Source organism: Helicoverpa zea, chromosome 7 (assembly GCF_022581195.2).
Source record: "Helicoverpa zea isolate HzStark_Cry1AcR chromosome 7, ilHelZeax1.1, whole genome shotgun sequence".
Classification (NCBI taxonomy): domain Eukaryota; kingdom Metazoa; phylum Arthropoda; class Insecta; order Lepidoptera; family Noctuidae; genus Helicoverpa; species Helicoverpa zea.
The window spans coordinates 6,266,647-6,292,409 of record NC_061458.1 but is presented as its reverse complement, the minus strand read 5'-3'; the positions used below and the strand labels follow the sequence as shown (position 1 = coordinate 6,292,409).

At 36.6% G+C, this 25,763-nt stretch overlaps 1 protein-coding gene across 3 annotated transcripts in view; it reads left to right on the top strand.

Annotated features, from left to right (window-relative positions):
• The window catches only part of LOC124631646 (vacuolar protein sorting-associated protein 13), a 37,875-nt gene extending 13,455 nt beyond the window's left edge, over positions 1-24,420 (top strand). Inside the window, exons 23-61 of one of the 3 annotated variants that reach the window (XM_047166140.1) lie at positions 140-355; positions 441-704; positions 990-1,159; positions 1,421-1,545; positions 2,034-2,197; positions 2,473-2,616; positions 2,983-3,208; positions 3,479-3,625; positions 3,968-4,161; positions 4,657-4,794; positions 5,081-5,233; positions 5,697-5,783; positions 5,868-6,001; positions 6,153-6,261; positions 6,536-6,733; positions 7,130-7,286; positions 7,573-7,691; positions 7,916-8,140; positions 8,441-8,656; positions 9,150-9,191; positions 10,475-10,678; positions 10,783-10,920; positions 11,172-11,318; positions 11,877-12,025; positions 12,594-12,725; positions 13,435-13,650; positions 13,932-14,100; positions 14,554-14,776; positions 15,247-15,255; positions 15,598-15,773; positions 16,080-16,199; positions 16,280-16,389; positions 16,697-16,892; positions 17,176-17,325; positions 17,559-17,648; positions 17,979-18,148; positions 21,683-21,809; positions 22,266-22,391; positions 22,770-24,420. In XM_047166140.1, the coding sequence (XP_047022096.1) occupies positions 140-355; positions 441-704; positions 990-1,159; positions 1,421-1,545; positions 2,034-2,197; positions 2,473-2,616; positions 2,983-3,208; positions 3,479-3,625; positions 3,968-4,161; positions 4,657-4,794; positions 5,081-5,233; positions 5,697-5,783; positions 5,868-6,001; positions 6,153-6,261; positions 6,536-6,733; positions 7,130-7,286; positions 7,573-7,691; positions 7,916-8,140; positions 8,441-8,656; positions 9,150-9,191; positions 10,475-10,678; positions 10,783-10,920; positions 11,172-11,318; positions 11,877-12,025; positions 12,594-12,725; positions 13,435-13,650; positions 13,932-14,100; positions 14,554-14,776; positions 15,247-15,255; positions 15,598-15,773; positions 16,080-16,199; positions 16,280-16,389; positions 16,697-16,892; positions 17,176-17,325; positions 17,559-17,648; positions 17,979-18,148; positions 21,683-21,809; positions 22,266-22,391; positions 22,770-22,967 (6,078 nt within the window). In that variant the 3' untranslated portion in view covers positions 22,968-24,420. The remainder of the gene's footprint in view (positions 1-139; positions 356-440; positions 705-989; positions 1,160-1,420; positions 1,546-2,033; positions 2,198-2,472; positions 2,617-2,982; positions 3,209-3,478; positions 3,626-3,967; positions 4,162-4,656; positions 4,795-5,080; positions 5,234-5,696; positions 5,784-5,867; positions 6,002-6,152; positions 6,262-6,535; positions 6,734-7,129; positions 7,287-7,572; positions 7,692-7,915; positions 8,141-8,440; positions 8,657-9,149; positions 9,192-10,474; positions 10,679-10,782; positions 10,921-11,171; positions 11,319-11,876; positions 12,026-12,593; positions 12,726-13,434; positions 13,651-13,931; positions 14,101-14,553; positions 14,777-15,246; positions 15,256-15,597; positions 15,774-16,079; positions 16,200-16,279; positions 16,390-16,696; positions 16,893-17,175; positions 17,326-17,558; positions 17,649-17,978; positions 18,149-21,682; positions 21,810-22,265; positions 22,392-22,769) is intronic. The other 2 variants (XM_047166142.1, XM_047166141.1) reach the window with 2 other exon arrangements.
• The last annotated feature ends 1,343 nt before the right edge of the window (positions 24,421-25,763 follow it).

Here is a 25,763-nt window from a genome sequence, read left to right as displayed (position 1 = left end):
TTGCTTTACTTGAAATTGCCGTGAAGATTTGCCATTCCATATTATGTTGTGGTAATAGTAATGTCTTTAGCGATTTAAAATAAGTCAACTATTAGGTATCGACTAACTTAACGTTTGAAAATTCCTTTATTTTCTTTAGGATGTAAGCACAACTGTGACAGTTGAAGAGTTGACCCTTGATTTGGAAAACATGAAGGTTTCCTGTGTGAAACTTGATAACGATTACAAGGAAGCGATTCATGAGAGGAAGTTATTGCGTCCGACTAGTTTCAAACTGCTCGTTAAACGTAGCCTCTCGGCGTGGTATGACACACTGCCCGACTTGGATATATCTGGACGAATGAAGACTATTGCTGTAAGTATTTTTAAGACTAGGTTCACGATGCAAGATGGTGAATGGTGATGCAAAGGTCTCACTATATATTGTGTCCATATTTCAGATCACAGTAGGCCACTGCGACTACAAGAGTATAATGAGAATTCTGAATCAGAACTTACAAGAAGGCCAAGCGAAGGTTGACGATAAATCCGCTACGGCCATGCTGAAAACTAGTTCCAAAGTAAAGGGACAGACTGTTAGGAGTCAGAACAAATCCGTGGCAGCCATAATATCTTCTAAAGAGATACAGAAACCTAGAACGTCGATAAAGTTCTCCTTCACGATGGAAAGCCTGGTTATTGACCTTCTGAATACGGCAACCGCTGTAAGTAGTGTTTATTTTACCTGCTGCGCTCTTTTGTGTTGTTTTTTTATACAACATTGCAAACTTGACCATATTACGTGATCTTTCGATAGCTAAAATTATCAAAAGTCAAATGAAAACACATGGCTTATTATATATAACGGTCAAAATTACTGCTTGTTTTCCAAATTCCACAGAAACCTTCTGGCTTATGTACCTAATCTTAAAAAAACAATGGTAATGTCCTTAAACAATTGTAAAATACATTATTTATATACTTAACATAATATAATGAAACATTTACAGACTACTGAATACTCTATGTTCTCTCAAGATGTGGACTTGGCGCGGTTTTGTATGACATTGCTCTCTGTCAAGGGGAGGATGCTATCGGATCACTCGATGCAAACCTCCTTGCTCTTAGTAGACTGCACACTTGATGACACCCGGCCTGGTAGAGGCACTAAGGTCACCAGGTTAGTTGGTATTTATGTATTACTATTTTTGTATGTTTGGAGTAAGGCACAGGATGGCATGTCTTTTTGACTACTGTATTATGACACAATAGAGTTCAGATTTCAGTGTTTTTAAACAAATAACCTCGGACAGTAACAGCCACTTTTTGCTGGAAAAATCATTGACAATACAATAATAATAACAGCTTGTGACTCAATAATAAAAAGTATAAACCATTTGCCAAAACATAATTCTTTTCTTAAGTTACATTATATTATCAGGTACTTAGAGAGGCGGCGTATTACTAAATCCGAACGTCAGGAAGCCGAGGCTGCTTCGGACTTGCACGATAAGATACGAAGCATGATTGACGTCACGTACACCATGAAGAATTCTGATACATTCAGTAAGTTATATATGCATCTTTAGAAAACGATTATTGTATGAAGTCAAAGTCAAATCATTTATTTCATTTAGATCTTTGCAAAATATGAATCAACCTTGTTTCTAGTTTCCCATTCCAAAAGTAGCTATAGTTATCGGCACGGATATTGAGCCCTGACCTTTACCTGCGCAGAAGCGATTTATTGGTTTATTGCCTTATGTGTACAGTGCGCAAAGCGATCCCCACTCTTCCGCCGAGAGCTCAATATCCGTGCCGATAACTATACCATAATTTTGCAGCATATATATCTACAAGGGGCATAAGCGTAATTGGCAAATTGTAACTGTTGTATATCGCCAAATGTATGCTTGCTTAAACAAATATGAAAACAATCATAAGATTCCTCCATCTTTGTAATTTCTTAAACTTTTCTTAATAATACCAGATTTAATATTCATACCTTAGAAATAAAAAGTATATAAATAAATATGAATTATTTAATTCTACAGTTGACATGAGGATCTTCAGTTTCGATCTGATCTTAGCAATGGATTTCCTTAACAAGATCGCAGAGTTCATGACAACGGGCTTGGTAGACGATGCAAAGACAACCAAAGATGAACAACCGGGCCCAAGGACCACTGTGCCAGAAAAATCTGTGGAGACCCTAGCGGTAGGTTCAGTATGTTTCTATTAGGGTCCTATGAATTGGTTCTTGATATCTAATACGGTCTCGAAGCCCTTCCTTGCTTCCGACCATGCTCTTTTGCGTTATTTTTCATGAAAATAAATTTAGCGCATTCATTTAGCTTTTTTTTTCACGAAAACAATTTTATGTACAAATTGTTACTATACGCGTTCATACAGCTTAACACAATTGAACCTTTAAGCGTTTTAATTGTAAAATAAATAAAATAATGTAAAGACATTTTGTGATTTATTTTATAGAAGAGGAGATCAACAGCTATTTCGACAGCAGCAATAGAACCCCGTCAATTGGCCATGATGACTGTGAACATCAAGATTGAACAGCCCGATATTATCTTAGTGGAGTCCCTTGAACACAAGACCTGTGACGCTTTGGTGCTTAATGTACGTATTGTATATCATTTTGTTTTTATACAGCTTATAGGGTCTTTTGATATGACATGAAAAGATTTACGGTCACTTACCAAAAGGATCGAGACATAACTTAAGTGTTTATTCTGTGTTAAATAGTTGCAAATTGCAACAATAATTTTTATCTTTATTATTATTCTTTATTGTACCCATTTGTTTATTGCTTTTGCTTTATTGTACATAATACAGAGTAATTATGTACAAAGGCGAGCTCAACCCAGAGTTGAGTTCTCCAACTGCAAACCTTAGTGCGATAGAGAGATGCGATAAGGAAGAGTCAGAAGTGCACAACAATTATAATTTAAGACAATAACAATTTATCTATGTATTACTGTATAGATGGAAGCTCGCTTCAAGCTCCGTCGCTCGGCCGAGCGCATGGTAGCGGACGGCGGTATATCCGGCCTGCAAATGGTCGTGCGACAGCTAGGCACTCAAGCAGAGAGCTCGACGCCACGGTTCTTGTTGGCTCCAACGCATTTGTCCTTGGCACTCTCACAACCGCCGATGTCGGGCATGCATGTCGATATTGCTATTACGGATATCAAGATTACTGTGTCGCCAGGTAACTCCTTCAATTAATAATTTTTTGTATACAATTCGAGAATTTTTATTTACAGCCTTACTACAAAAACTTAAACATTCTGTTGAACACTTATTTAAAAAAAAGTGTGGCAAAACGGACCTTATTTCAACGTCATAATCTGTAATTTTTGTGGCACGACGGTTATTGTTTCGCAGCAGTTGTTTCTTGATGATGATGCTTTCAAGCAACTTAAGTGAAGCACATTTTTCATTCCATATAATATGACAAATTTTATTTTTATGCAAACAGATATCATAGCTCTTCTAAATCGAGTGTTGGCCACGATGACAAGTAGCGAGGAAGATAATAAAGTAGAAGAGCACAAGGCGATATTCTACGATAACTTGTGGGCCATTGAACCTTTCAAACCTAACTCCTATTGGTTCTTAAAAACTGGTAAGTATTTTGACCTTAATTTCCTTACAATATTTTTGCCAGATTTATACAGAAGAAGTGAAAAGAATGTTGTAATAATGTATACATCTTGAGTGAAACTTGACCCCAATAAACAATTAAAGAAAATTGTGTTTACCATACATTTGGCCATTTTATGGAGCGATAAGACAAGCTGCAATACTTAAGCTGCTTGAAATCTAAGACTTTGTCCTTTAACAATGTTTTTTGAGTCAGAATACATCTGTATAAGCCTACCGTTGCCCGGTCCATGTATATATTTATCTTTGAATGATGTTTTTACCTAAAAACAACACTACTTATCGTTCCTTACTTAACCTACAGAGCAAGCGGAAGAAGCGATAAATGCCGAGGAATCATCAGTTGAGATGACAACTGTCGCTCCTATAGGCGAGATCTGTTTGCTATCGTGTCCGTCAATCGTAGCCTCCTTTGAAATGGAGATCGGTAACGAAACCATACCGGTACTCGTTATGCAAGCCTCGCTCACGGGACAGGTTAAAGATTGGAGTTCTGATGTAAGTATAATACTAAACTAAATATATGGAATAAAAGGGTTCAGATTTCTAAACTTATTTATTACTAGCTTTCGCCAGCGGCTTCGCCCGCGTGGTGTATTGATAAAAAGTAGCCTATGTGTTAATCCAGGGTATCACCTATCTAAATACCAAATTTCAATCAAATCGGTTCAGCCGTTTTTGCGTGATTGAATAACAAACATACATCCATACATTCTCACAAACTTTCACATTTATAATATAAGTAGGATTTTCTTGATATCTTTCCTTTATTTTTTTTTCTTAATATTTTTTGCAAAATACCGTGCAATAACCTGCTGGTTTCCGATGTGTGTCGACTTACTTATATGTATGTGTACCTTGCAAAGTACAGCTTTTGTTCAAGATGATGATTTTGATAAAAAAAAAACCGACTAATTGAGAAAGAAGGAGGTGGCTGTTTTGAATTCGGTTTAAAAAGCGATTTTATGAAATTATAATATTATGTACTTTTAGTTCTATGCGGAATCAACGTGGGCGATGCAAGTATCGTACTATAACATTGAGCGTGCTGTATGGGAACCGCTCATAGAACCCGTGGAAGTACTGAAGGACTACCAGTACAAACATGTGCCTTGGGAACTTAAAATGGAGGTAATCTTACTATTTTCAAAAAGCCGATATTTTCCGATTATCGGTGACCGACTTTTTGTAGAAGAAAAATAAAACACATTGATAGCAATAGTGCAACGCACTCGTCCTACAATCGGTCGATCGAAAAATCCTAGTCAGAATGACCTACAAAAAAATTGGTCCCATTTTCTGTCATACAAAAAAATTTTACGTGGGGCTTCACCCTAATCATTTAATTTAGTTTGTAAGATTTCTATATTTTTTTTTCTACATAAAAATATATAAACTATATGATTTATTTTGTCAGATCGTAATGCATACTCAAGAAGGCCACGCGTCGATAGACACGACGGACGAAGCGGCGAATTTGCAAACGGTAGCTCAGAGACAAGCCAACAAGACCATCACGTTATCTAGCAGCGAGCCATTGGAGATCACTATCACTAGAACTGGCATGGAGGTGAGATATCGCATAATCTATACAAGTCACTAAAATTTAAATTTCAAGTAAACAGCTTTTCATTGAGTGTATGAGAAATACTCCCATAAAAAATATCCTGTTCCACCTAATGGCTGATCTGAACTACTTTTATCCGTATGTGCGTAGTAGATCCCTAGGAATGTTGGTGGAACAGTGGGAACAGCTAGTCAATTAATAAAGCTATTTATAAGTGAAGCAAGAAATAAGTGACGTGAATTAATTAGCTCTATTGTTTTTTTTTATTTCTGTCAATAAAAGGGTGCGAGGTGAATTCTGTAACATTTTTATTCCCTTGTATATTGTTATTTTATAAAATGATATGGTTTCAAAGTTATAGTGCTTCACACTATAGGACTATTTTTATACCGATATTAGTGCAAACTTTATCAATATTTAGAAACTTTTAAATAAAGGTTTTCTACACATTGCTGATTTATTTCAGGTGCTAACTCTACTAGGAAATTCATTTTCATCGTCCATTGCCGAAGGTGCGAGTGAGGGCGCCACTGTCTCCAAATCTAAGTTTGATGTGAGTTAAAATTAATAAAATATATACTTTATATGCTGGAATAATAAATTGTGATTTATAAAAAACTGCTCTTCTATTTTTTAGTCATTTGAAAAAACATTCCATGGAGCGCCTTATGTTCTTCACAACTGCACCGGTTTGACGGCCAAGTTAATGTTGAACGATAACCACGACTTCTCTGTGTGCCTTACTGAAGAATATGTTTCTTCTGACTATAGGTAAGAATAAACTAGTGAAAGACAAAAACTGTATATGCTTGCAAATCTTGTGATAAAACACAAAAACTATATAGTTGCAACTCTTGTGATGATTACAATTTTTGCAGTAAAATTGTATCGTGTCCGGAAATTAATCACGACTTCTTTTTAGGGAAGTGGTTTTAGAACCGGGTGCTTGCGTTCCCTTGCAACTTAAACATGGTGGACTTAACTTGATGAAGCTGAATGAACCGCCTCCACCCCTCAAATTGAATGTTAAGGTAACTCAAAGTTTGACTTCACAATTGACTCAAGTCTCATTGGCGTACTACAAAGTATATTTAAAACATGTTCTTCTAAACACAACTACTCAATTAAAAAAAAAATCTTTTTCAAGGATATTTTTTGCGATTTTATAAAACAACCCTACCTATTTTTTAACTTATTCCAAGTTTGAATCTACGAAAATGTATAGATATTCCTTATTCACTGATCCATAACTATCAAATTCGTGTAATCTGTGATTATGAATCGAAAATACTGGTAATGTTTCAGATAGTAGAAATAGATGACGACGTCCAAATCCCAGTGGACCGCGCGGACAAGCGGTACTTCCCGCTCGGCCGCAAGCTCGCGGGTAGCGTTCCTGAGAAGAACGTTCCGCACGTAGCCGCGGTTGAACCGCGCGGACTTATATCTGACGTCGTTATGCAGGAAGCGGCACTGCATATTTATTTGAGAAGTGTTGTGCAGGTATGTGTACTACGGTTATGTCTGTAATAATTGTTTATTTGAATAAAAAAAAGAAATTGCAAATAAAAAATCCGGTAAAGAGGCCATCAACATTACGGATTCTACTGAAAGCGAAGAAAAAGAGACTGTTTCAGCTGTTGAAGCCACAAAATTCAGTAATTTACTGAATTAATTTGCTGAATTTTGACGCCACAAAATTCAGTAATTCACTACATACGTCATTTTGTTCATTAAAAGTTAACTTCAAAAATGTTATTATTGCCGTGTCTCTGTATCCGGTGCAGGTCTTGATATTACATTAGTTTATGGATCTTTTCACTGAACCATCTCAACAAAAAATATTATTTTTTAATCCTAATATTTATATTTACTTTTAAATACTTTCTTAACCTTCAGGTAACAAACACACTCTCAGTGAACGTGTCAGTTTACTATATGACTCTTTCCGGCAACGAAGTGCGTTTACTAGGCGACGTGAAGCCCGGAGATATTCTACGATTGCCTTTACAAGCTGTTCATACGCCCACCGCTGAATTGTTCTACTCCGTTGAAGGTACGTTGTTATGATAAAATTTGTTGTTTTTTTGTGTTTTTTTTGTATTATTTTGATAACTGCAGCTATGTGTTTTGTATATCTATGACTTTATAATTTATAATACGGATGAATAGATTCGAATTCGTTTTGATAGACATTTAGAGATAGACGAAGATTCGAAAGGTCATTGGTCGATAGTAAATCCTTCTTACCGATTTTAGTTCTTTTTTACTAATATTTATTTGATCTAGGTATATTTGCCTACTAGGCCATTTGTGTAACATACCTTTCTTTTTTTTATCAGGTTTTACAGTATCAGTATCACCGTTCATATGGCGGGAACTGCAACAAGAAGTGAAGATATCGAGACTGTTGCAGTGCGATTCTAAAGATAAGAACAGTGGAGAGAAATTCTATTTGAGGGTAAGTTTTTCTTTTATAAGGCTTTTTGATGTTACATAGTTCCATTGAGATTTTAAAGTTAAGTCTCTCAAAATTAACGTCGGAAATATCATGATATCGAATTTATTTTTTTGATAGGGGCAAAGATACTGATATATTCATGTGTACAATTTTGTTAACCTCCTATGTAGGATTTTTGTGTATAATCCTTAAAACAATTCAATTAAAATTTTACGTATATACAGGCCTTAGGTACAATGGAACAAGTATTCTACGAGCACACGACCCGTCACACATTCGCTTCATCCTGCTACGACATAGTACTGAAGCCAGCTGTAAAGCTACAGAACTGTTTGCCCGTTGAGATCGTCGTCTCTCAGTTAGGCTTGAAGAGGACGCAAGTATTCCAGCCTGGAGAAATGTTCCACTTGTCGCATCTGTCGCCTAATCGCGCTTCTATTGTTATTATGGTAAGTTTGGACAACTTTGGAGGACTTTCTATAAACTTTTTTCTGTAAGCGACTATTTCTCATAAACCGAAATAAGTTGAGAAGTTGCCAAAACACGACCTTTCAATACTAAGCTTAAACGTCAATAGATTTGTACAATATCGTGATATTTTGCAATCATATCGTGCGATCTAGGGACTGCCTTATGTAACAAAAACAATCTATAATGATGCGATGGTACGTAAACCTTCGCGTTTGAAGTGAATTTGAAGAGATGTTTAAAAGTAATGTTAAAAAAACTTATTGTTTTCGTTATTCTAGATTAAAAACTACCTCGACAAATGTTGGGTATGTACGAAGAACCTTCCCGATAGTGAGACAGAACTGTCAGTGTGGTCGTTCGAATCCCACGACAGCCCTTCCGTAATGACACTAGATTTGGGTATGCATAGTGTGGACATGGAAGGAACGCAAGTCCTATCTCTGTATTGCCCATTCTGGATGCTCAACAAAACCGGCTTCACATTGTGTTATAGGGTAAGTACTAATTTTAAGTCTTTCCTCCAAATTAAGGTGTTCTGTGCCATGTGTGCGATGGTTTTGGCAATAATTGGTTTAAATTTTGTTCAATAACAAGGTGGAAATTCAAAATTTTAAATGACATTCATCGCTTCAGAACACATTGGTGTGATGAGTATCAACAATTAACAGTCAATGCTGTTCGTTTTTGTACTCATTACTGTCTTGAATCATGATTTATTCATGCAGTCTATAGGGGTACCTATATATTTTGAAGTTTGAAAGCTAGACAGTAATTATCAATTAACACCTTGTATCTTGTGTATTTAGAACTTTATTGAAGCTATCAAGTATGAGCAGTACAGTAAGTAGTCATTCTATCAAGCTAAACTAACTGTATTGTCTTGTCATTATACTAAGTCATTGACACATCTCGTGAAGTTGGCTTCATTCGTAATATTGGAGTAGACCTTTAAATACGATTGGTCATAAATACATTGCGTGGTTACAGAAATCAAAGAAACCAGAAAAAGACTCCAGCACACCCAACAAGGTATCTTTGAGATGATCTGTGAATATTTTTTAAATAGTTTTTTTTTTTCTTTCATTTTTTTTTAATCCTTTATTCGGTCCCGATACTGCTTTCTAAGTCTAACAAGCTTCATCTCAAAGCAATAGTTTTAGGATTTTTTGGTTTCGATATTTATGATCATTGCCTTGTATTTAATAAATTGTTGTTTATAGCATGCGTTTTTCAGTGGGGTCATAGCCTAATCCAGAGTATTTATGTGATAGTGTATTGACACAATAGAGTTCGTGCAATGATACAGATCATTTTATTTCTTTAGATAAGTGTTATTTATGGGCACTAATTTAACGAATATTGTATGGGTTTCTCTATTTTAATGAAATTACAGATTAAGCATTCATGTTGCAGTAAATTACTTAGACGCCATACTTCTTGTTTGCCGGTAAGTGCAAACGTCATATTAGCACTTTTAAGATATACATGGTTACATTATTTTGCAAACGGCATTATTCTACATAAAGCACTCCTGACAGGTTTTGGTCAAACTTGTACACGTTTTAAGGCTCGAGCAGACCGGATGCGTATGCGTAACCACGCGCGTAGTCACGCGCGTAGTTACGGCGTAACCATGAGTTGTAATGTATGGAAATGTATGAGACAGGCCACACCGCTTGCGTAACGTAGACACGCGCGTCGTTTATTCGTTTATTTATTTATTCGTTTATTATTTATCATTACAACTCATGGTTACGCCGTAACTACGCGCGTGACTACGCGCGTGGTTACGCATACGCATCCGGTCTGCTCGAGCCTTTAACGTTACTTGTGGTGGAATTTTGAATCACATTGTTATCGGTAAAAAAATTGATACTTACTGAATATTTGTACACAGATTACTCAACTTCGCTGGAAAGGTTGGGGTCAGTTTGTCTGTTAAATGTTTTGTTAAAACGAAAAAAAAAAATGCACACATTGTAGCTTTAGTTTTTGTGGATTACCATGGCCCTACTGCATTTATTTGCTTTTTAGCAGCATGTAGTAGTACCTGTTGTAAGTATTTATAGCAGTTGAACCAGTGACGTATTTACTCGTAGCATGAGCTTAGGTATTGCATGATGACACATTAACCCGAGCTCCATTTATTAACACCATAGTTAATGTATATTTGTTTAGCGTTATTTATGTTAAATTTCGGGGTTACGGTAAGCAAGCTTTAAGGTACAGGATAATGCTCCGCACAGCAGCATTCACAAATCGCGGGACACGCATATTTGTAGACAATATTCAAAATGTTTGTTCTTTTTTAGAATGTGGATGAAACAGGCAACGTAATATTCCACCCTAAAGAATATAAGGAACCGATACTGTTTTCGTTCCGCGCAAAGAATTTCTTTGGTAAGAAGAAAGCGGCTATAAGGGTGGAGTTCGGTGAATGGTCTGACAAATTCTCGTTGGACGTTCCTGGTAGTTCTGGTGTTATTCTTTGCAAACACGAGGGAAGAACTTATCAGGTAAGGAGTTTTTCGAATAAGAAAAATGGTAGACAATAGTAAAAATACACTATTTAATGACAAACAACAACAAACAATATTTAATGAAAATTTTGTTTTCTTAGGTGGCAGTTACGAATCAGCTGACGTTCAACAGTTTGACCAAGATGGTGATATTTACGCCGTACTTCTTGATCATCAACGAAGCGCCTTTCGATATTCAATACCAGGAGCTGCATAGATCTGGTGACCCTTGGATCACGGTAAGATTATGTTGAACAATCAGTTCGATTTTTCTATTGACTGAATTCTTGTATGGGGCTAGGAAGCAATTTGATTTGATGTCATAAGTTTTTTTACTTATGTTTATTCGACACGAATAACTAAGTGGTTATCTAAATAATAAATATAGCGGTTTGAAAAGCTGTCAAAGCTTCAAACATATTCTTCACATAAAAATTATATTGCGATTGAAAAATCGGCCAAGATTCGATATTTTTTTTTTATTTTCCAGGTTGCTCAAAAATCAAGCGCGCCTCTATGGCCGGTCATAGAGAGAGAAGACAAGTTGTTGCTAATGCGAGTCGCTGGCTCCGCCGACTACGCTGCACCATTCTTGTATACCGAACAACATTCAGTTTGCTTGAAGCTCAATAACGAGGTAAGAGAACTGTGTATGTGTGTAACTTAACTTATCCTAAACGAGCTGTTTAGGTGTCTGAAACATTATGGGGGGAAAATTCAATATGGCGCACAGGCGAATCCAGCTCTAAAAAAGGTTGTGGGCCGATCTGTCTGATATGGCTGAAAACTCACATTCATTAAATTCAGGTACCTACATGAGAGGGTACATAGGAGGGAGTATATAGCGAGAATGTACATGTACGGGAGATTAGGGAGGGGTTGTATATGAAGGAATGCATAAAGTAACATTTAGTGGAGCACATATTATTACAATACCTATATACCTAAACGTTACGGGTAGTCAGAAACCATTCAGTCTTAACAAGGGGTATTGGGTTGCCCTGGTAACTGGATTGATTAGGTCAGATAGGCAGTCGCTCCTTGTAAAACACTGGTTACTCAGCTGCATCTGGTAAGATTGGTAGCCGACCTCAACATAGTTGGGAAAAGGTAAGGCAGATGATGATATTATTACAACACCTGTCATACAACTATCAGTAGCTAATGAATTAATAATACTTTTTTATTAACATAGTTCGGCGGTCTCCACGTGGAAGTGCAGCTGACGGAAGGCGGCACGTACATCACAGTGCGTCAGTACCGCGACGGACATGCGCCCGCGCTGCTCGTCAACTTTTCGCCTTACGACATCACTGTCTATGAGAAGGAGAACGTTAATACTAAGTGAGAATCATTTTGTTAATTACCTTACTTCACCTTACCTTTTGTAGCCGTTTTCCCGCGGTTTTACCCGCTTTCCGTGGGAAATACTGCCCGTACCGGAATGAAATATAGCATATGCCACTCAGGAACATTGTAGCTATCTATCAGCGCAAGAATTTTGGAAATCCGACCAGCGGTTCCAATGATTACCCCCTACATATACAAACTTACTAATTTTACCTGTTTATAATATTAGTATGGATTACAAATAGATTTTGTGTTTATACTCTTTTACTGTAAAACGACTGAACCGCTTGAAAGAAATTTTCTTAGAAACAAACTCAAGCCCATAACCGTCTCCTGTGAAATATTAGAGTTAAATGCTCATAGGATTCGGTTATGGTATTTTATGCAGATTCTATTTGAACCCGTTAATTCTATTTCATGCTTATTTATGATATTGCTAGAAAGTTTTATTAATCTTAAAATAATCTATACCTGAAAATAATTAATATAAATAATAATTAAATTATATATATTACGAATTACATTTTCAAAGATAAAACTCAATGTATTATTGAATTTTCAGGTCACTGTCGTCAATGCACAAAATGCTTTACACGTGGGATAATCCCGCAGGACCTCGCGTTATGATATTCGCAGGACACAAGAAAAAGGAGATTGAAAACGATCTGAGAAAAGATGGCATTGGAGATTTTATGTATGTATACTTTGTTATAACACTTATTTACTTGTAACGTCGCTCTTATTTCTTCCTTTTATATCGGGTGTGTCGTTCATAATCACATTAAATGAAATGCGTTAATATACTGGTTAATATATGTCGATTAACAGAAATAAAAAAGAAATATACGTAAAAATAAAAAAATGAATTTTTCAAACAAAGTAAATAGAATAAAAATGTGCGAAAATTAGAACACCATATAAAAGTCGGTCATTACAAACAATTGAAATTCTCCCTTAAAAACTGACAGCTGTCAACTGAGCAGAACATTCGATACTCCTAACTTTATCTCTGCTTTACACATCATGTTGTAAATTATAAAAACGAAAAATGACTCCTGTGGTTAAACCACTGAATGGATTAGGTTATTTTTTTTTACAATTCGCCATAGAATATCATAAAGTATATGTGATAGGATTTAATATGATTATGAACGACACACTCTGTATACTACACCTTTGTGTTCCCTTATGTAGTTCCCTCATATGTACACACAGGAGAGTATGCCTTATTTATTACCTCTATATTCTCTTTAATGTACTCCTACTACATACTCATGTTGTCATAGCTTAAAACTTACACTGTTTGACGAAAGTCTTCCCCAAGTTGGGGATATTAATCCATACTCATCGCAATGGCATGCTTCTTGGTGAACCATATTCTTGATACAAATTTTACATTACAGGATCAACGAAACCACCCGAGTATACTGGGTATCGTTCCTCGACGGACTACAAAGAGTGATACTATTCACTGACGACCCGATACTCGCTAGTGGTGCCCACACTATCGGCGAGGCGGAGTTAGTCGATACCGAACTGGTATTGTCTATGCAAGGCATTGGATTGTCGCTGGTGAACGATCCCGAACAATTGGAGATTGTTTACATCAGTATTTCTAAGTATGTTACTTATATTCTTATTTTTGTTTTATAGTGCGGTTATATAATTCCAAAACAGTTAAACTATGATTACGTTCGGTTTGCCGTAGATCTAGTATTCTAGAGCTAAGAGTATTTGGAGGAAGTCTCAATCAATACATGTTAATATTTAAAGTGTTCAATGCAAAAAAATACATGTAGAATAATGTTTAAACTCAGCTCAAAATTCGTTATTTTTTGAGAATCGTTTGTAGTACTTTTTAAACTTCAGCAGTACATTTATGATTCAATGTTGTTTCCAGCTCTGGTATAATATGGGAACAGTGCAAAGTGGGAGCTCGCCGGTACAAAAAGATTGAAGGGCCGAAGCTCCTACAGTTAGAAGAACATTATCAACGATATATGGCTGAGAAGATGGTCAGCACCACTGAGATACTCTCGCCTAGAGTACAAATTGATGAGAAAGTTGAGGTAAGATATGATGATTATATTTTTGTGCATATCAATATTAAACGGCACACCTTTCTTCTAGGCCTCTTGTGGCTCATTTCAAAACATACGTTCTTACTTTACTCTCGGGGATCGTGTATTTATTTAGCTTGCGATTAGTGGAAATCGATCCAGCAATCAGGAGATTGCCACTCAAAACAAACTTATCAAAGAATTTCCTAGCAAAGATACATTCATGCACGCAGAAATAACGTTAAAAAGTTATAAACCTACATTCAACTGTATGCTACAATCAATTTAATCTGGCTAAATACATATTATAATCATATAATGTGACTTATTTGAAAACAAAAAGTTATAAACTGAGTTGTCCACGACAATCCCTTATATTTCAATGGACGAGTTTTTTTATATCCTTCTGTAATTCAAAACGAGAATAAGAAACGCTCAATTCACTACTATATCTCCATGCAGGTGGACTTCGAAGAGATGCGTCAACTGAAGCCATCCGTCCGTCTTCTCCGTCGTACTCTGCAACCCGGTCTGTGGGCATCGTACGGCCTCACCCCGCACTCGCGGCGCCTGCACGCTCGCCTGCACCGCCTGCAAGTAGACCAGCAGTTGCCGCTGCCCACCTTCCCAGTCGTGCTGGCTCCTGTACCTCCCCCAAGGTCTATCGCTAATGAGGATCCTAGTGGTCAGTATATGTTTCTTAATATGATCGTTTTATACGTGCATGCATACTTCATTGGGTTTTTAAAATAAATGTTAAATGTGAAAATTGGATGTCGTCTGAAAGAAAGGAATGATACTTCTTAATTCTAGACTTCTGGATTTAAGAGTTAAAGCTTAGAATCCTTGGATATAGGAAATACTGGCACCATAGTGGAAGAATTTGACGTGTTAAAGTGTTCTGTTTAACTAGATGTCTCTGTTTAATCTATTCTGTTTAACTTTACAAAAATATTTGAGAAAGGCTATTAAAAAATACGTAAATGAAATTCGGTAAAATCATCATGGTTGACAATCTGAGAAAAAGCTGATAAACATCTATTCATTATTGAGACACCATTGTCATGTCATCCATCTTAAATGTTCTACAAAAACGTAGGACTTATTCTAAATTGTACCTAATCTTTTTTGCATGACTGGGGAAATCGAACATAGTGCCTCGAGGTAAATGCTTGATACCGCTAGAATATAGACGAGAGTGGCTAACTGCTTGCTCAATAACGCTTACCCACTAGACTATTTAAATATCGGCATAGAATTTGTTTCTATTTATTTTATAACATTCGGAAAATAAACAGTATTGACAGCTAACATATTCAACTATTAACCAATGACATGTTTTCGAATTTAATTACTTATATACTAAGAGCATGCTTGAAAGTGAAAATAATAACAATAATACACTAAAGATATAACGTCTTGCTATGTAAATTAGAAAGTTTTCTAACCAATGTTTTGTAAGCCATCTATTGAATACATGTGGCTCAATACTGTTGTACATTCTAGGTATGAAACCGTTTATCGAAGTGTCGATAGTCGAACGGTTGATGGAACACAGTATGGTCCGTCAGTACAAATACTATAAGGTGCTGATTCAAGAGTTCCACGTGAAGGTGGATATGGGACTGATCAACGCTCTCATGGGCATGTTCCCGCAACGATCGCTCAATGAACAGGAAGCGGTAACAGATTTTTTTACTTAATTTTTCTAAAATAAAATATAATTGTGGTTACCGATAGTGTCAGTTAGTTACATGATAGTTAATGCTATCTGCCAGATATAGGCTGCTTATAATTTCTGCTAGGTGTTGCTGCCGAAACCAAAAGTTATAGTTTATCTGTCAAATTAGTTTCTGAAAGGCTATCAGAGACCCGTGAAACTGACCATCTGTGTTTTGGCTTAAGATCTTTACCCAATTTATTAAGCTCGAAAAATAATAGCATCATGTCAATGTAAATAAGGAGTAAATAGTAATTTCGTATTGCAGCTGGACGCGTTCCAACTCGATTTAGAAAAGGCAGGACAACCATTAGAAGCTTTAGCGGCAATAGGGGTTGCGTCAGATCTCAAGAATTTCTACGATAATTTGCATTTGTCGCCACTCAAGGTAAAATTCAAACCCAATGATGTAAAATATTCACATAGATTTCATTATTTGATTTTCAACCTTATTCCTTTGTGCTTTAGGTTCACGTTTCGTTCTCTCTGGGTGGTACGACGCAACTGCCAACGTTTGTTGGCACAGTACTGCAGAGCATCGGTGTTACTTTGACGGACATGAATGACGTCGTATTCAAGTAAGTTCATTGAGTAAATTGAGTAGCTATTGTCATATGGGGGAAATAAGTTTTTACGCTTCAATAAATGGTAATAAAACTGCCATAAAAGGGCAATTTCACGAGACCTAATTAAAAAATGAAAATGGGTTGTTGTCGAGCCAAAGATAACTTAAGAAAGTCATCAGCACAAATATGAACCGTTTCCTCATCGTTTCATCGTTTTGAAATGCAGCATGCATTTGGGAGAATTATTTATAATTTATAATTTTAAATTTATAAATTTAGAAAAATGAACATAGTAATAAATAATCAATTTTATCATCAGGTTGTCGTACTACGAAAGGAACTACGAGTTCTTATCTCAGAAGGAGTTGATCGGTCAAGTACAGAACCATTACACGGGACAAGCTCTCAAGCAACTGTATGTTCTAGTCCTCGGGTTAGATGTCATAGGCAACCCTTACGGACTGGTCGTGGGACTGAAGAAGGGTGTCGAAGATCTGTTCTATGAGCCTTTCCAGGTGAGTTATTTAAAAATCCACAATAGGAAGAATCCACTATAAGAATTAAAAATAATAAAGCATATCACCGATCCTGATAAAATATCTGTCACTCGTACTTTTATCCAAGTTTGGGCAGAAAAAGGAGACTGCTTCTTCCAACTGGATAAAAAGTATCACTTACTATAATTAATTTCATTTCAATCGGCTTAGCTGTTTCACTTTGAATAAATAGTAAAGGGGCTAAGAAACATCCATTCAATTTGGCGTATAGAATATTAATATAATTTACATTCTTAATCAGGGCGCAATCCAAGGTCCGGGCGAGTTTGCCGAAGGTTTGTTCTTGGGCGTACGTTCGTTGGTCGGACATACTGTGGGCGGCGCGGCTGGCGCCGTGTCGCGTATCACTGGTGCTATGGGACATGGCCTCGCTGCACTCTCGCTAGATAAGGTAATTATAAAGTACTAGCTGTTTACCGTGGATGTCACCCACGTCCCTAGAAAAGTACCTACTTCTAGATGTGTATTAATAATTCTATGTCTTTCCATTTTGGCTCTAGCCATAAGTAGAAGAACTTACACAACTTTCTTTTATCTTCACACATAGATTTTTGAACACGCAGGAACATTAGTCACAATGAAAAAAGATAATTTTATAATTATATTGTTATTGTGTTTTCTTAGGACTACCAAAGACGCCGTAGGGACAATATTAATAAGCCGCCAGCGAATCTTCAAGAAGGTCTTGCTAGAAGTGGTAAAGGACTGGTTATGGTACGTATATTATTACGTACGTACGTACGTGTATAGTACTACAATACTGTGACACTTCACAAAATATTTGTATAAGTTTGCAATTGATAGTGATTTATACAAATATTTTTAATCGTTTTAAAAAATCAAATTCATTTTGATTATAATTTATAACAGAGAAATCTCTACGTTTAAAATAGTGACTGTGAACTTAGCTCTTGACTGAGTTTTAGAAATTCTACAAATATAATTGTCTAATTGTAAGCCCTGTCAAAATTGTAAAGATATTTAAGTCTTACTGAAATATTCATCGATTTTTTCTAAATTGCATTATGTCATCGATATAAACAGGGTGTAGTAGACGGCGTGACGGGAGTGTTCACGAAGCCCATAGAGGGGGCTCGCGAGCAGGGCGTGGAAGGGTTCTTCCGGGGGCTGGGTAAAGGCGCTGTGGGGCTCGTGGCTCGCCCCACCGCCGGCGTCGTCGACTTCGCGTCCGGCTCACTTGACGCCGTCAAGAGGTGACGCATGGAAGAAGAGATGCTTTTTGCATGCTTGTGTGTTGCATGTTTATTCTATGTGTTGCATGCTCTTTTGTGTTGCCTTTTAATCATTTTTTAAGGCGTAGGGCTGCTCATTCAAATTATGCTTTAAATCAATTAACCAAATGGTGAAAGGAAGCATAGGAACGAATACCTGCTTTTTTACATTTCATTTTGGATCTTGTTTTAAAGACATTTGGAAAAACTCATCGCTGTGTTTCCTTATGGGCAAGGTCCCTGGCAATTATACATCCAAAAAATAATTTAGGAGTTAGTCTTCAAAATCTTCCATGCTTGTCATATCGATATAAGTTATTTATGATATGGCAAAAATACTTCCCAAGAGTGCATACGACGGTATCACATAAATCATTGTCTAACTTTCCGAATCGCGATCACTGAGTACGTTTAAACATAGGGCGTAGTGGACGGTGTCCGCGGCGTGCTGATCCGGCCCCTCCAGGGGGCTCATGAAGGCGGCGCGGGGGGGTTCGTGAAGGGGCTGGGGCGGGGGGCCGTGGGGCTGGTAGTGCGCCCCGTCGGCGGGGTCGTCGACTTCACCTCGGGACTGCTCACGTCTGTTAAGAGGTGGTGAGGTTAACAGTCGGGTTAGATGTTTTGTAGACAACGATGGTACATTGGATTAGTTATACAACATGTAACGTAATTAACGCACACCCTCAAACACCCCAATTAGAATATTATGTTATAATCATAATACATACACTGAATTTTTAATTTAACATGTATATGCATTGTTATTTACTAAATTAGTTATACCAATTCTTGGAGAACTTTTTGGTCATACTACTACGCACGCAAATATCGCGCCGCGCGCCGCTCGACTCGACGCAACATAACGAAACTACGGAAAAAGTCGACAATACACGAAGTCTTATTACTTTGAGTTACGGTCTATTTGAATTTGTTTTGACTGTACAGGGTTAATATGACAATAATTTCCGTAGTTTAAATTATTTTTGGGATAAAAAATCACCTATATTAAAAATGATATAAATCGATTCAGTAAACGATTCTGAACAAACTAATTTCAGGATGTGCGTTAATTAAGTTACATGTTGTATTATGTAAAGTTGTTGATTACAAGGAAGTACTAAACTAAACATGTATTTTTATAAGTAGAGATAATGGGGGTAGTTGAGTGAAGTGAGATATAGCAAAAACCCAAAAGACGTTTTCATGTGCATCCGGTACATTATATTAGATATGTAAATTTGTGTTTATTAGAAGTAAGTACTAAAGGTTATAAGTAGAGGTCATAGAGGATAAAGTGATATATTGCAAAAAACCTCGTAGATGTTATTTAAAATGATTATATAATATCACAAAAGACGTTTTCATGTGCATTATTGTAATCCATTTGCATATTTCATTTTCCGTAAGTAATTGTGGGTGTTTGTGTTACTAATGCTTTATTTTTGTTGCTTAGATTTAATGTGGCGTTCTATAATTAAATGCTATGCTTTTATTTATTATTACAGTAATAAAATTCGTTATAAAATTTTGATAAATTCTTTGAAAAAATTGTGTAATAAAAGACACGCAATTTTAATAATAATATTGCATATTACCTGTTGCCCCCTTGTTGCGATTTAGCGACTGATTCCCGGGGGCCCAGTAAGTGAGTTGGCGAGTCTCCACCTGCCATTTTTACGTGTATTTATTACATTGTTATCGGCAGGTGCCATAGTTCCCGTAGTTTCCCCATTCCTAGTCCACTAGCATCCCATCACAATAGCCCAAGTAGTTTTCATCCATAGTTAGCAATAGTTTAGCACAGAACCGGGGATTGTCCTTGGGTACATTTCTATAGTGTATATGTCACCGTAAGATTACAAACATCGTTAGATTACAATCTATCTCGAGAGATTGTAAACTGTCGAATTATTGTAAACCGTAACACCTGATTGCAATTTAACGCATTATTTTTCGCTATATTATAATCTATCGATGAGAAATTGTCAAATTGTCAACTGTCCGAAAGCTCTCCCTGATTGGTCAGTCTTTTTGTAAGATCGAGAGCGATGTAGAGCGGTCAAATTGTCAACTGGCGTAGAACGGAATGCATCTTGCGCGCTGATTGGTAGAACGTCAAAAAAGACAATGTTCTTTGCAACTCCCGGTGTCACAGCTCTTTGACGTGCAAAAATAAGTGACGGTTTAATTTTTTATAAAATCAAAAATTGTACTTAATTTTTAAGACTCAAATTACACACAATTAAAAATTGTATTAAAAATTGAAGTTAGTGACGAAAACGAATCGCTGCAAAACCGACTCCACGTAGTCTTGTCTGCCCTACCCCTAGAGTGCAATTCAAAACCGCGTAGGCGCGGAGGGGCGAGGCGGCCTGCGAGCTGAGGCGCAGGTAGTTTCAGCGCTCGCCGCCGCGGCTGAGGCTGGCCGGCTCTGCCGGCCAGCAAGCCGAAGCTGCGGTGGTGAGCGTGAAAACCATCTGCGACGATAAGCTCGCATGGGACCGCCGGAGCCCCGCAGCGCCGGAGCCCTGACAGAAGTTATGCTTGCTGCATGTTGCATGCTTACTTCCATGCTGGGTCAATTAATATGGGATGTGTTATATTTTAAACAAAAAACTCAGTAGGTACGAGTTAAAAAATTAGAAGGTAAATAAATATTTTTATGATGTCATTTAATAGTATTTAAGAAGTTTACTGTTAGAATGCATGCTACAAATTTAGATGCAAAAAAATAACCATCATGCTGAGTTGTATTTAGAGTGGAAGATAACTCGTGGCTAAGATAGTATTATTTAGATGCTCGACGCTTTATTAATTGTGGCTGACTTAGTAATTTAGAAGGCAACATACATTTTTGGGGGCGAATAATGATATTAAAAAGAAGCCTGTTTAATTAGCACCCCTTTTATTTTATTTTTAAATATTAGTTTGTATTTGAAGACAAAATACCTAACTGTATTTTTATAAGAGTTATTTTTATATAAATTTAATACTTGAAGAATTTTTGAAGAGCATTTATTTTATTTAACTGACACCTCTATTTCATTCCTAACTCTACGGGAACTCCATGGGAACAGAACGGCTGGTCGTGATTGGTCGATCTTACTAAAAGACTGACGAATCAGAGAGAGCTTTCGGACAGTTGACAATTTGACAATTTCTCATCGATAGATTATAATATAGCGAAAAATAATGCGTTAAATTGCAATCAGATGTTACGGTTCACAATAATTCGACAGTTTACAATCTCTCGAGATAGATTGTAATCTAACGATGTTTGTAATCTTACGGTAACATATACAGGGATAATCGTCGGTTTTGTGTCACCATTTCATTAAAGTTGTCTCAAAAGGGCTTCAGCGTGTTGGCTTCGGCCCCACGTTCGCCTCCCAAAAATCCGGGACTCTATAGTCCCGAGGTCTGGTAGAGACATACAAGATAATATTGCATATTGTGTATGATGAAACTTTTACGAATGTAATTAACTAGACTAATATTGTATTCGTGTAACTATAGAGCGGCGGATATGTCTGAAGAAGTGACGAAGCGTCGACCGGCGCGATACATGGCGCCCGACTGTGGCGTGAGGCCATACTCGAGGCTCCATGCTGAAGGATACAAGATGCTGTTCGAGCTTGAGAAGGTATGTATCCATCCGCATATTACTAGAATAAACACTAAAGTTACTAAAAATCAGTATAATAATAGAAAATCGACTTCTGAATTTCGTTTATATCTGTGTAAGATCCTCTTCAGAAAATTCGGAAAAGACTTGGACAGAAGCTTGGGTAGCTTGGGTGACACTCACACCTAATATTATTTGATTTATAACATGTTTGGACTTTAAAAGAGACTATGACCCTTGAGTTTGTTTCGGCATTTCTTCTCAGGGATCAGTCATTAGGAAATGCCGACCTCAACGTTCTTAAAAATGACGTGTAAAAGTGATTTTATGTCCAACTTGCAAAATAAACGATTTCATTTCATTTCATTTCATTTCGAAATCTTGGTCTCCTAAAATATTTTTTAACTTTTTTGTAATAACATCAACTGTGTACATAAACTGTTAAAGAAATAACATAAAATTATCTTCAAACAGGGCAAGTACGTCAGCACGGACACGTACGAAGCTCACGTGTGGGTGATTGCCGGCAAAGAAGTGGTCATGTGCACCGACAAGCGCATGCTATACATTGAGAAGAACAATGTCTTCGGCGGCTGGCAGGTAACTAATCAAAAATAATACCTTATCTTTCCAATAAAATTGTTTATCGAAAGCCGAGAAGGTCATGTATTATGTATAGCAAACACATCCCGTCCAGCACTCGTTCCAGTAACTAGTAAATATTTCATGATACACTCCGCAACGGCCTTACAAACACATGTCTACTACAAAGTACTAAGAAAGTTCTGATATCTTTCGATATTAAAGTTAAATCTCGAGATACCGAATAACGTATCAAACTTGCTACGCAACTCTAGAAACTGCATAACTATATTTTTTCTTAATTAGAAGTTTTACCTACAATATGCCGTTGCACTTTTGAAGTTATATGAATATTAATTTTCTTCGAAATTCCTAATTTCAATAATTATGCAACAGATTGTATGGACGTATCTCTGGTCGGAGCTCCCTGAAGTGCCAACAGCCGTCAACAAAGGCGTCTATATCCCCACTGCCAAGAAAAAGGTGCTAGGAATGTTCCCTACGTCCGGGTCCGGCAAGGTGATATTCCTCTACGACGAACAACAGAAGAAGTACTTGCTCGCACAGTGCCAGCGGCTGATGCAAACTCGTTGACATGAGGCAGTAGAAAGAATGACGCCTTCAGAATGGTTGGCACAGTTCTTTCTACTTATATTTGATTGTCGCACCGCATTGCTTACTTTCGCCTATCACTTTAACATGCACCACCTCAGCCCCAAAGGCTTCCGCTAAACCCTTCCCTCGCTGTGAGCAGTGCTTCATATGGACTATGTATTTATATACTTTAGTGTATTGGTGTTTATCTGTTTTGAGAACCGTGTGCTTGTTATATTTTTATAATACCTTTTTACGTGATGGTGTCAATGCAATTTGTATGCTGAGTACAATTATGGAATTGAATATCGTGGTTATGACATGTTGTGTATGTAGTTAGAGTTTTGATTATTTTACATATTTTTACCGTTTAGTAATATACCAACCTTGCGTAAAATGAGAGAGATATTGTACATGACCTTAAATATCATTGAATGTCGAGAATTTGGTTACTCTTTGGCTGACTTTCCAGACTTATCGAGATCTTGTAGCTATGTAGAAGGATATAGCCTTATTAGAGTACAAAAGAGGTGAATGAGTTTAAAAATATCTCTTTTCTGGTACTTTAAATACATTTAAACTTTTAAAAAGTATATTTAAATATTAAATATATCTCTATGCATTTACCTATTTAAGATTAATATTCTGTAAGTTGTTACAAGATTTCAGTCTTCCTTTACTACTTATTTATTGACTTACGCCGTTGAGTTTATTATACCGTTGGTACTACATAATTCTAATGTTTAAAGTTCGTTAAAAAAGGAAATTAATAGGTAATCAATTCTCTGTTCCAATACTCAGTTGAAGTCTATTGCTGTAGACTGTACTACTTAAATATTCGAATATGATATTCGTTATGTTATGTAGACTGTGTAACGTTATTCCCAATATGTTGTTATTGTAAGTTTAATATTACAGAGACAAAATCAGTGAAGTAAGTGTATTAATTCTGTTTGTTTTATCGAAGCCTGATAGTACAAACATTATTTGAAAGAGTTGATTTTTTATACATTATTTTGTTGAATGAAAACGCTAAGCCAGGGTGGCTTCCATTGTTGAGGCTTTCCATACCAGTGCCTTATGATCGATGTTTAGAAAGCTGACGTTATTTTGCTGGTTTTTTCAACTGTTTGTTAATGATTAAGTTTTTTGTTACACTGGATATAGTGTATTCGAATACTAAGTTATTTTAGGTTGAGTGCACAATCTAACCGTTTGTATGTATTTGCTTAGCCGATGTGCGCTAGCCTTACCAGTGGCTTCGAGGTGTAAAATTTCTTAATTTTGATATTATGTTTATTTGTTGAATGAAGCTTTTATGCATAACTTGTTTAATTAGATATAAAAGCCAACTTTGTTATTATTGCCTGTTGCACAATTTACTCACTTGGTATTCGTTTTGTCTTGTTCAAGCTTGTGTAAGAACAGTTTCAATATAAAATATATACAGAAACGACTGTTTTATTTATGTGTTCCACTTTTGAGTAGTACCTGTAATAATTTAGTACTTTAGGGCGATATAAAAATAGAACTAGTTAAACCTATCATTGTTTCGGAATTACTCATGGAGCATTTTGTAACCAGCCATTTAATTGACGAATAGCCTCTATGCCTGTAAATCAGACAAAAAGTCATATTCATCAAAGATTGAAGTGATATAACAAATGTATGAGCAATATTTGAGCAATAAATCAAAACGCGATCCATTTTACGGCGGTCGCCAAATGTAGGACGAACTGCACGGTAGACATAAACGCCTATTTAGTCGACGTCACATCGTTATCCATAGCAGCTCAGGCATAACGGCTAAGTATGTGTATAAGAAAGAACAGCTCTATTATGCTCACTTACCCATTTTAATCCACTAACACCTAACAGAAAACTCCAATAAAGGTATTTCCATCTGGTAGATAAGCATAAAGTGACCAATAAACCAGGGGCCCGATTCTCCTAAGTTAATAATGTCAAAATCGAATCGTAATATGATCACAATAGCAGTTTTAACCATATCGGGCATTCTGCTACTAATAAAAGACCAATCGTATTCGATTGACATTTGATTGGTGTGCGATTGGTCTGCTATTTTGGTCTATACGGTAGATTGCTGTACAATTATTTTGCAATCGTAAATCATTTGCAGACAAAATGATTCATTATTGAATGACAGAAAAGGATAAAAACGTTTATTTCAAAGAAAAAATAGCGGAATGCCACATACGCTTCAATCGTAATCGAGTCGGGATCGGATCTCAGTCGAATCGAGTCGAGCGTCAATCGTATGTCGCTTAAGTAAAATTAGGAGAATCGGGCCCCAGTTCAAAACACCGCTAACTCAATTTTATCTCCTTGATTAATATGTAAAATTTCATCATAAAGTCGATTCAAACGTGTTACAATCAAACGGGGTAATAATAAAGGTCTTTATATTCAAACAATAAAACGGATATTCAGAGTGATGCTTCTTACGTCTACAGCGTAATGACATCTTCACTTTACGGACGCTAAAATTTAGGAGGTACCTACTCGTTTAACTTATATTACTGTTTGAATCGAACGTTCGCATGAAGGCTTTGGGCGTAAGTAGACCTAAACGTTTTATTGTATGACGTCATGCGAATTACAGCCTTGTTATACTTTGTTTAGGTACTATAAAAGTTCTCACCTACTTACGAGAACTGGGAACGCACTAGGTAATTGGATATCTAAAATCGTAGCTAAAATAGGTAGATGTCTATATTGTCTAGGTATGTATTATCACTATTCAATAGCAGGTTAATTTTGGGTAGATATCTACAT